This window comes from Chiloscyllium punctatum, chromosome X (genome assembly GCF_047496795.1).
Source record: "Chiloscyllium punctatum isolate Juve2018m chromosome X, sChiPun1.3, whole genome shotgun sequence".
Lineage (NCBI taxonomy): Eukaryota > Metazoa > Chordata > Chondrichthyes > Orectolobiformes > Hemiscylliidae > Chiloscyllium > Chiloscyllium punctatum.
Window position 1 is genome coordinate 22,542,822 of NC_092791.1, and position 12,168 is coordinate 22,554,989.

Here is a 12,168-nt window from a genome sequence, read left to right on the forward strand (position 1 = left end):
ATCTGGTGTAGTGAGTCCAGCCTTCCTCCACCGTGCGTATCGCCATTTCAGTAGTCAAAAGAGCCTGGTTCGGTCCCTCCCAATCTGGCTGCAATTTTAGTTTCTGTCCATGACTTAATTAGGACCCAATCTCCCAGCCGGATGGGATGAACGGCGAATTCAAAGGGCAGAGTCTGTGCCTGTAATTCTTGTCTCCTAAGAAAAGACAAAGAGGAGGACAAGCCCAGTACATATTTCTTTAAGAACAGTTCTTTAGTCTCTAGGGTTGGCAGTTCCCCTTCTTTATTCCCAGATAGGACAGTCCAAACAATATCCCCTAGGGGGACGGCCCCATATCTTTCCTTGGGACCATTCGCACTTGCAAAAAGGCTTTGGTAAACACTTAGTTCAAGGGAGTCTTGTTTCTACTATTAATTTAGATAACTGCATCTTGAGTGTCTGGTTCATTCTCTCAACCTTTCCTGATGAAGGTGGGTGCCAAGGGGTGTGGAACTCCCAGGAGATTCCTAACCCCTTCATCACTCCCTGGAGTACCCTGGAAGTAAAATGAGTTCCCTGATCCGAATCTATACATTCCACTACCCCGTATCTGGGGATTAAGTGTTCAAGTATTATCATGGACACGCCACTTGCGGTGGCAGTGGCTAAAGGGTACGCCTCCACCCATCCAGATAGGTGATCAACCATTACCAGCATATACCTCAGTCTTCCCACTCTGGGTAATTCGGTATAATCTACCTGAGTGCTCTGAAATGGTCGGAGCCCAGGTTCTTTACCCCTACTGTTTATCAGTCCCCTCTCCTGCCATATCTTCCCAAATGTGCGTGCCACCCCGAAGGCATACTTAGACTCTGTGTATACAGTTCCTTCTTTGCCTTCCAAGGTCTTGAGGGCCCTTCCTAGTGCATAAAGTTTGCAAGTCTGTGCTGACCAATCATTGGGTAGTCAACTAGCCTCAATAACCCTCCCCTCTATTCCATCCACTACTGCATATCCATTGTGTCTTTTACCTTCAATCAGTCTGGAGGACCCGTGCATGTAGAGGGATATCTCTAAGGTCCATTCTTACTTTAGTCTGATATTCTATAATGTCGAGGCAGTCATGTTCTGGGTCTGAGGGAGCTTCATCCTCCCCTTTCCAGAGAACGGTAGCTGGATTCAGACAAGTGTCTGTGATCAATGTCAGGTCATCTCTCTCTATTAGAATTACTTCATATTTTAGAATTCTAGAGTCCGTAAGCCACCGTCCTGCTTTCTGATTTAATATGGTGTGGGGTGCTGACTATTAAGTCTCCCCCAAAAGTAAATGTCCGACTCTCCTCTACCAATAAGGCTGTTGCTGCCACTGCCTGTACACACTCTGGCCAGTAATGTAGCTTTCCATTTTCTAATTAACAATGAATTAATGCTGTCATGTTTTAAATTAGCTATGAATCAATATGACAGGTCACTGAGAATGTGTGAAGGAATCCTGCCAATCAATATTGAGCCAGGCTAATACAATTGATTTATTATAAATATAAATATTTATTTTCTTTATATAATATATAATTAATAATTATCATTATCTGTAATTCAGGATGGAAACGCAACAAGTGACTAAAACATTTTGAAAACTGTAATTGAGCAGTTCTGTTTGTTTACCAGTCACTTGTGACTTCTCATTCTGTTTATGTAATTGTTTTGCTTGAGCACATTCATTTTTAAAAACCTCAACAGATTCCATAGCACCATTTGCAGTTAATTCAATCCCAAGTTTGGTGACAGTATCTTGTCATGAGCGCAAAACTGATTCTTCGTGCCTCTCATCACAAAACTGTCGCCATAGTCCAATTAACTCTTTCGTTCCTGCTCCCATGTTACATTGCCGGATCAATTGCTGAGCTGATTTTAACCAATTGAACAGCTTTAGGGCCACCTAATGACCATTCTTCTTCACCCAATGTTTTGTTTAAACCTTGATTTTTTTAAAGAAATATTGTAATATTTCTTGCTCCCTATAGCTTCAAATATCAATTTATGTTTGTCTAACTTTAAAGCCTGTTCCTAACTATACATTTTGGAATCTTACTTGTAAATATATATTTATATATTATAAATTCATTTATTCAGTATTTAATATTTAAAATGTAAAATGCATACAGTTCCCAACTTTGAAATCCACTATTATTACCCGGTTTTAGTCCTTTTAATTTAAATCCAAAATTAGTTTTCTTAAGTAGTCCTGACCAGTCATTGCTCAATTACAATGATATAGGTCGTGGAATAACCAGAGCTGTCTTAAAAGGATTTGTCTATTTGTTTAAAAAACAACTTTCAATGTATGAATAATGGCCGAATCCAAGGTCACAGATATTAACCATAGGATTGATTTATTACAATCTAATGTTGAACTGAAATTTCAACCGTCATTGAGGGAGGGAACTTTCTAAAATTAAGTGAAAACAAATGAGTCTGAAACACAAAAAAAGGTGATCATGTTGTTTTTCCTCCGTATTCAGCTGATTTGAAATCGCTTTTATGTAAGGATAAAAGAGATTAGTTAGAAACTGATAGTAAGGCAGTCATGACCTGTAAAAAGAACATGAGTTAACATTTTATTTCATAATCAGTGTAAAATCCTTAACCTTAAAAGAAATCATGTTAAATTTCCATAATAGAAATCAGATTCAAAATAGTCCTGGATCCCAAGCTCCAGGGAACAAAGCACAAACATTCAATCACCAACAAACAAATGTGCATTCAAACCGAATCACAAAAGGTTAAACTTTCTATTAGCTGTGCAGCTCTTTTCTCACTCACTCACTCACTCACTCACTCACTGTATCTCACAGACACTTTTTGAGCTTCACGCAACAACTCTAGAGGCTTCTCGCTCCACCCCTCTATCTTTTGAATCTTTTTCTGGCTGTAACACCCTGCTTGTTGGGGTTTCCACCTCTGTCCTTGTCCCTGTCGACTGGACCCTACGAAAGATCCTCCTCGTCCTCTACCCCTTCCTCTATGTTCTACGTGCTGCCACCCTCCACTCCAGTTGCTAGTCACCGGTTCGATTCTTTTCTTGACTACTTTGTCAACCGTGGCTACCATCATTTTCACCTTCTGTTTTTGCTTCTCATCCTCTCTCTTTACAAACTCTTTCTGTGCCTCTCTTAATAATTCCTCAAGTGATTTCTCACTCCACCCATCTATTTTCTGAATTTTTTTTTCTGGATGTCTGCCCATGATTTAGTTACAAAGTGTATCCTCAGTAGCCCTTCAGCGACTATACCTTCCAACACTAAGCATAATCTGATCCCTCCTGACTGAAAGGCTGTTTTCTGTTGACCTATAAATTCAAATATTTACAAACACGGTCTTCGTCCAACCCATACCTTGGCCAGAAGATGGCAGGACGAAGAATGGATTCCTTAGTCCATACAAAGCAACAATATTTAATAATCTTTTTGCTATCGTTTTCCCTTGTACAAGTATTATTTTTCCAATTCCACAACATCTTGCCCAACGGACTTTCTGGAGGTATGTTGTCCATTTCCATTTTTTTGTTTCCCAGAGGCTTTTACTTTACCCTCGGCACAGCCCATATTGAGTTCCTTCGTTAGACACTTATTAACTACTAGAACTCAATCCCGGCCACCAAGGCAGTACTTAAAAATCTCTTTTCCTACCTTGGTCCATGCACGGAGTTGCCTGGCTCCCTGTGCCCACTTACAATCTTTTGCTTGGTTCAGATAGACTCTCATCGGATCCCAAAAGGGGAAACCCACAGCCGAGGAGCACAGGACTGTTCTAAAAGGAACGGGATGCGTCTTCCCAGCCATCGACTGTGCCCACTGGTGATGATGGACATCCTGGACGAGCCCCCAAATTGTGAGAAACAAAACTCCATATATTAATAAATTTCAGTCCGAGTCAAACTCTGAAGCAGCGAATTTTATTGATACGAACTTGCAAGAATGGGTGCCTAATGAGTAAGCACCCCGATCTGAGGGTTACATTCTGATTTATGCAGTTCAGCTGCGTCTCTCTGTCCTCCCCTTTTCACCCCATTGGTTACTTTTCCTGTCGTGCTCTAGCTTCACTCCACCTTTTGTCTAGTTTCACTGCGCCTCTGTTTACTTTTCCCTTTACTCTAAGCCTGTCACCCCTTACTCTTATTTACTTCATTCCTTATATATGACTATCCTGGCATAGTTTGCTGTCTTCGTGTGATCATCCTGCCAAACTAAATTCCATTCGTTGGCCACATCCCTCCTGAGACTGGCATACTATTCTCATGTTACTGGTACATCCCGCTACACAGTTGCTCTGCCCTATTAGTCATAGATAATTCTATCTGTTTTCGCTTCTTGCTGTTTAGTATTGGCATGCGCAGCCTAATTTTATAATGTAAGCTTTTGCAGAAGCAACATCTGTTCCCTTATTCTGTGCAATTTTAACCCTATACCTTACAATGACAAACAAAAGACGACCCAGAACCAGTCCCTGTGGAACACTGCTGGTGACAGGCTTCTAAACCTCCACCACCACTCTCTGTCTCCTGCGTTAAGCCAATTATGTATCCAATTGGCAAACCTGCCCTGAATGCCATGTGACCTAACTTTACTAGCTGGTCTACCATGCAGAACCTTGTCAAAGGCTTTGCTAAAGTCCAAGTAAAAAAACGTCTACTGCTCTGCCCTCATCAATCTTTTTGGTAACTTCTTCAAAAACTCGGTCAAGTTTGTGAGACATGATTTTCCTTGCACAAAACCATGCAGACTATTCCTAATCCATTTTTGTCTCTCTAAATGTCCATAAATCCTACTTCTTAAATCACCTCCAATAATTTACCCACAGCTGAAGTCAGACTCAGAGTTGTGTAGTTCCCTGGTTTCTCCATACATCCCTTCTTAAACAAGGATACAACATTGGCCACCCTCTAGTCATCAGGCACCTCACCCAGAGTTATAGATGATGCAAATATTCCTGCAAGGAGTCCCACAATTTCCTCTCTTCCCACAGTGTTCTGGGATACATTAGATCAGGTCCTGGAGATTTATCCACCTTTGTATTCTCTAATATCTCCAGAACCACCTCTTCTGTAAGTGGATAAAGGTCGATACTGTAGGGTGAGCATTAGTAGCCAGGGGAATTGCGTATCATCAGTCGGGAAACTGCAAAGACAGTGGTCAAGGGTCTGGTCAGTCATGTCAAGGGGCTGCTTGTCAGTGGTGGTCTTGGGTAAATACAGCCCTGAGAGCTCATCCGTTGATGATTGAAGGGAGGGTGCAAGTGAAGCTGGGAAGAAGGACAGTGACAAGGACACGTGGGGATCTCAAGGTGTATGGCAGGGATATGGAGAGAAGCAATTAAGGGCACAGTAAGCTATGGGTGTGTGGGGGCTGTTATTGGCAGTGACCACCAAGTGGCCTCCACACAGTGGATGTAAAGGATCAGGGTAGGCATCATTAAGGTGTAATTTCAGGGTGTAGGGAATTATAGAGTCATAGTCACAAAGATCTACTGTACTGAAAAAGGGCCTTTTGGTCCATCAAAAACAACCACCTAGCTACTCTACTCCTATTTTCCAGCACTTAACCTATATGTCTCTGTATGTCTTGACATTGCAAATGCACATCTAAATACTTAAATAATATGAGGGTTGGAAAGACCGCTGGAAGCAATGTTCAACGTGGTGTCTCCACAATTTGGGGATATGGTTAGAAATGGGCTGTCAGGTTAGACAGAGGTAAAAAGAGACATGGAGGCCCAGGGGCTTTTCTGGTGACCCAGGTCAGGTCCACCGCTGATATTGTCCACCATGAACTGCATTCTCTGCCATCATGTACTATTCAGTGAGTGCTAACTACAACTGGAAAATGGCTGAGATAATGTCCAAAAATGGACAAAATCAGTACCACTTTGATGGGTGAAAGCACACGATGCATGTTTTCTAGACCTTAGGACATTGAGGGGGCAAATACATAAAGTATGAGTTTGCAAACTCCTGCCACATTTCATTTGCAAACATTTGCTCACAGAGATGCAATACGTATAGAGTGAATGTGCTTATCCATCAAATGTTGTGGTCAAAGGTATTGTGCCACTGATGTGAGCTAAACTAAGTGTCAGCTCAGTGATGAAATATTTAGCAGCAATAACTTAAAGGGAGATACAGCTGAGTAAAAGTGCCCCACCACTGTTGGAACCTCCAAGGTTGCTGTGGGACAAGGGGAACATTGTGGCATCACATGTCAACTAAGTCCAGCAATGGGCTCTAATGATTACATTGGAAAGTGGAATGCTTGAACTGATTCTGGATGGGAAGGTATTTGAGTGCAGCAGGCCCAAGTGTGCAACCAGAACCATGATAGAGCAGATGACAGGGCTGGTGAAGATGCTGTGCCACAGCTTGGAGCAGTCTGAAGAGGTCCTTTTCTGTTTAATCCCAATAGATTGTGTTGAAATATCTTGTGAAATATGTGTTCGACAAAATTGGAGCCAATGAGGCGAAGAGATAGATACTAAAGAGTTGGAGGAATGGGAACAGTCCTCCAAGGAGAAGGAGGAGGATATTGAGCTGTAGGAAGCTCTCTTTGTGGATGACACAGCTCAGCAATATTGGATGCTAATAAGGCAGACTGGACCTGATTGACTGGACTTGAGTGGCAATATGAGCTCGATGCAACACCTGGACTGTCCAGGTCAAGTTTGCATTGTGGGTGTGAAGTGCAGCCTTGACTCGTTTCATTTGTATTGTCTTCTACTGGCTGTCAATAAAAGCTCATTTTGGACTTGCCCAAATACTTATCTGTGTGTAATGTCTTTCTCTGGGGCAGTTACAAGACTTGGGAGACCACTGGGCAGTGAGGATACAGGAGTGGAATGTAGTGAAGGACAGATAAAGTGTTTAGCTTGGTGATTAAATGGCAACTAGAGTGAGAGGTTAGGATTGTATGTTTGAGGGAGTATTAGTGATGCCTACTATGTACTGTGAGCAGGATGGCTGCTTTGCCAAGACACTGCTGGTGAGGGGCAATGCTGAACTGCCAATACTTGTTCAGATTCATAGCAGCCTCTCAAAGGTGATGTGAGCACAAGGGCTGGTGGTCTTTTGGAAGATGTCCAGTGCTGTTTTGGTAACAGCGTGTGGTAAAATAGGGTAGAAGCTGATGTGAGGGACATCTCACATGGTGAGAACTGGGTAAATAGTTAATGAGGTCAGTTTGGTAAGATATTGCACAATAACAATCCCTCTAAAGACAGTCCCTCTGGCACCTCCAAATCATTACCTGTAAAGAACGTGATGCAACTCATGCTTAACAGTATAAATGTAAGTTTCAGCTCCATGCTTTTGATCCCCTTCGTCTAAGACATTGATACAAATTATTTTAAAAACGGAGAGCCTAGCACAATAACTTGCCACATTCTACCAATATGAAAAAGACTCATTTATGCATACTCTACTTTCTCTCAGACAGCCAATCTTTTGTCCATGGTAAAATGATGCCCCCTTACATCATTAGCTCCTAATTTGCTCAGATAAAACTGGACAAACCACCTGGCATCAATCTAGGCACTGGAAAAGACAGCAAAAATAGCCCTGTCCCCCTTGCAAAGTGCTCCTTACTAATGTCTGGGGCGAGTACCAAAATTGGGAGAGCTATATGATAGACTAGTCAGGTCCTAAAGAACAAAGCTGCTAGACTGGGTCTGCAGCAAATGGTGATGGAACCCACAAGAGGGAAAAACTTACTTGACCTCATCCTTACCAATCTGCTGGCTGCAGATGTATCTGTTCATGACAGTATTGGTAAAAGTGACCACTACATAGTCCTTGTGAAGATGAACTCCCACCTTCACGTTAAGAATATCCTCCATCATGTTCTATGGCACTGTCACTAAATGGGACAGACCCCAAACAAATCTAGCAACTCAAAACTGGGCATCCACGAGGCACTGTGGGCCATCAATAGTAAATGAATTGTACTCCAGCACAGTCTGTAACTTCATGTCCCACTCGATTATTGCTATCAAGCCAGGGGATCAGCCCTAGTTCAATGGAGAGTGCAGGAGAGCATTCCAGGAACAGCACCAGGATACATGAAGATGAGGTGTCAGCTTGGTGAAGCCACCAACTAGGACTAACGTGTCACACAGCGTAAGCAACAAGTGATAGACCGAGTGAAGCGATCACACAACCAACAAATCCGATCTAAGCTCTGCAGTCTTGCTATATCGAGTCATGAATGGTGGACAATTAAAAACCTCACTGGAGAAGGAGGGTCCACAAATATCCCCATCATCAATGATGGAAGTGTGTAACAAATCAGTTTAAAAGATGAGGCTGTGAAGCATTTGCAGCAATCTTTAGCCAGAAGTGCTGGGTGGATGATCCTCCAGTCATCCCCTAACATCATGGATACAAGACTTCAGCCAATTCAATTCACTCCATGTGGTACCAAGAAGTAGTGAGAGGGACTGGATAGTGCAAAAGTTATGGGCCCAGACAACTTTCCAGCAATAGTCCTGAAGACTTGTACTCCTGAATTAGCCACTCCCCAAGACAAGCTGTTCCAGTACAGCTGCAACCTGACAATGTTGAAAATTGCCCAGGTATGTCCTGTACAAAAAAATACAGGACAGATCCAACCTGGCCAAATACTGCCCTGTCAGTTTACTCTTGATGGAAAGTGTAATCAACAGTGCTTTCTAACAGCACCTGTTCAGCAATAACCTGCTCAGTGATGCCCAATTTAGGTCCCACCAAGGCCACTCAGCTCCTGACCTCATTATAGCCTTGCTTCAAACATGGACAAAAAAGCTGATTTCCAGAGGTGAGGTGAGAAGGACAGCTCTTGACATCAAGGTCGCACTTGACCAAGTGTGGCATCAAAGAGCCTGAGCAAAACTAGAATCCATGAGTATCAAGGGGTAAACTCTCCACTGTTTGGAATCATACCTGGCATAAAGGAAGATGGTTGTGGTTGTTTGAGGTCAGTCATGTCTAGGACATCTCTGCAGGAGTTCCTCAGGGCAGTATCCAAGGCCCAAACATCTTCAGCTGCTTCATCAATGACTTTCTCTCCCTCATAAGGTCAGAAGTGGGGATGTTCACTGATGATTGCACAATGTTCAGCACCATTCACAGCTTCTTTGATACTGAAGCAAGCCCATGTTCAAATGCAACAAGATCTGAACAATATCCACTCTTGGGGTGACAAGTGGAAAGTGGCATTCACACCATGCTCATAATGTCTTCATAGCATTCCCGTAGGTTAGTAGACCTGCCCTTCATGAACCCATGGTGCATCTGCCCAACAGGACAGTTTCTAACTAGATGCCTTGCTATTTCTTCCTTGACAATAGACTCAAGCATTTTCTCTCCTACAGAAGTTAAGCTAACCGGTTTATAATTTCCCATCTTTTGTCTACCTCCTTTTTAAAATAGTGGCGTCACATTTGCTGTTTTATAATCTGCTGGAACTTCCCCAGAGAACAGTGAATTTTGGAAAATTACCACAGTCTATTTGCTATTTCTCCCATCATTTTAGTACTCTGGGATGCATTCCATCAGGGCTAGGAGACTTGTCTACCCTTAGCTCCATTAGCTTGCCCAACACTACTCTTTCATGATCATGATCATTTCCAGGTCCTCATCTACCTTTGTGAATTACAGGCATGTTATTTATGTCTTCCACAATGATTCCACAAAATACCTGTTCAATGTCTCAGTCATTTCCTTCTATCTCATTACTAAATCCCCCTTCTCATCCTCTAAATGACCAGTGTTTACTTTAACCACTTTTTTTTTGTTTTATATGTTTATAGATATTTCTGCTATTTGTCTTTATATTTTGAGCTGGTTTATTCTCATAATCCATCTTACTTTTCTTTGTAGGTTTTTTTTTGTGGCTTTAAACCTTTTAAAGCTTTCCCAATCTTCTAGTTTCCTGCTGATCTTGGCTACTTTGTATCCTTCTCTTTCAATTTGATAGCCTTCTTTATTTCCTTACACACCCATGGCAGATTATCCTTTTTCCTACAGCCCTTCTTTTTCACTGGTATATGCTTTTGCAGCGCACTTTGAAAAATTGCTTTGAAAATCCTCCACTGTTCGTCAAATGTACCACCATAAAGTGTTTGCTTCCAGTCTATTTTAGTCAACTCCTCCCTCATTCTATAGTCATCTTCACCTTCTCAAGGGCAACTGGGGATGAGCAATAAATGCTGGCCTGCCAGTGTTGCCCACATCCCATGTGTGAATAAAAAGCGAATTTTATATATAGAATCCTGTCAAATACCTTCTGGAATTGCAAGGACAGTACATTAATGGCTTGCCTTTAGCAGTAATAATTTTATCTATTGAGCATATTACTCTTTCAAAGAATTTCATTAAATTGGTTAAACATAATTTCCCTATCACAAAACCATGCTGACTCTTCCCAATTATCTTTAACTTTTCCGTGTGCCCAGTTATAACTTCCTTAATGATCAATTTTACATCTACAGACATCATTATTTCCTATTTTCTATTCTCCAAACCTCCTTGAATAGAATAGTTATATTTGTTACTTTCTAGTCTAATGTAACCTTTCGAGAATTAAACAAATTTTGAAAAACTAACACCAATGCATCTACTGTCATGATCATGGATCACCTATTGAACTCTGAATTGCAGCATTTTTTTTTGAAAGAGGAGGTACTGTCAAAAGACAATGTAGATTTAAATTCCATTGCTGGCTGGAGAGTGTTATGGACAAGACCAAACCCCCTCAAAATATATTAAGTAAAAGCCTAGACCCTAACTTTTCCTTAATTTAAAGGCAAGTGCCAGACATTGCATTCCAGATGCAATTTGATTGGTTAAGCCACCATTCTTTTTTTATTATAAATTTTTTTGAAAAAGAATTTTAGGTTTTTTACAAAATTACAAAACTAGTACAAAATAGTATGACCACTGTACAATATAATAGCAACAACAACAAAAAAAACAAGCCCTAGTCCTAATCCTAACCCTATCACTAATCTACTCCATAAACTACCAAAACACAAAAAAACTCTTAAAAACTACAGTTCCATAAATAACCAATAGAAAAGAAGAAAAAAATAGGCAAAATTTAAAATTGTAATAAGTTATAACAAGGTAGCTTAAGTTACATTCGATTAAATTACTACACTCCGTGCACTCCCATCACAGCTCCCCAACACTGGGAGCAATAGTGAATAAACACTTATTTATAGGGGAGTTTTCCTCCCAGGGGTCCCCAAACCGACAGACACAGTCCTCACGGCGAGACAAAGGCCCTGGATGATATAGCCGATACATCTACATCAATATAATTCAAAAAGGGCCGCCATTCCGTTTTCTGGTGCTTCATACTTTGTAAGGAAGTCCAGGGGGATGTGTTCCATAACTATCCTATGTCAGCTCGAGAGTCCTGGGAGATTTTTTGATACCCAGCTCATTAAAATGTTCTTCCTCACATAAAAAGAAAGAATAGTAAACTATTTCTTTCCACGTACATCCACGAAAGGAGGATTTGGAAAACCAAAAGGAGGGACCCCAGATCCAACCCAATCTCAGTTCCCAATACCTTTGCCAAAGCACTCGCTATGTTATCTCAATACCTGCGGATCTTATGGCATGTCCATAAACAATGGATAAGAGTACCAACCTCCGTTTTACACTTGGGGCACATTGGGGACGCTCCTGTCTTAAACATCACAAACTGTTCTGTGCCAGGTGGGCCCTATGTAGTACTTTCAATTGAATAGCCTGAGTCCTATTACAAATAGAGATCTTCCTAACATTTTCCCAAGTGTCTTCCCACATCTCTGAAGAGATTTCTATCCCTAATTCTTGAATCCAGGTTTTACATAGTCATCCCATGTCCTTCAACACGTTACTACCTAGTAAGTGATCGAGAGTGCTAACCGTGGGGGCGCCCACTGACTGGAGCACATTCCTCTCCATGTCCGATTTGTAAGGGTTAACCATCAATGTAGTCTTTTTTTTTGTATGAAGTCTCTAACTTGGAAATATCGAAAGAGATCCTTCCTAGGTAGCCCGAACTTCTGACCTGGCTGTTCAAAGGACATTGTGACCTCCCCATCGAATAGTCTCCCAAACAGGAGATTCCTTTGGACTCCCAAAGCTTAAAGCCAGAGTCCATCAAACCTGGT

The 12,168-nt window shown here is 41.6% G+C and overlaps 1 protein-coding gene across 4 annotated transcripts in view; it reads left to right on the forward strand.

The window, feature by feature from the left end:
• LOC140471221 (zinc finger CCCH domain-containing protein 10-like) overlaps positions 1-12,168 on the forward strand; it is a 302,904-nt gene that overhangs the window by 166,808 nt on the left and 123,928 nt on the right. The window contains exon 6 of one of the 4 annotated variants that reach the window (XM_072567154.1): positions 3,736-10,525. The exons of the other annotated variants lie outside the window; for them this stretch is intronic. Within the exon in view, the coding sequence (XP_072423255.1) occupies positions 3,736-3,896 (161 nt within the window). The 3' untranslated portion in view covers positions 3,897-10,525. Of the gene's footprint in view, positions 1-3,735; positions 10,526-12,168 lie in introns of those variants that run through there. 4 annotated transcript variants of the gene reach the window in all.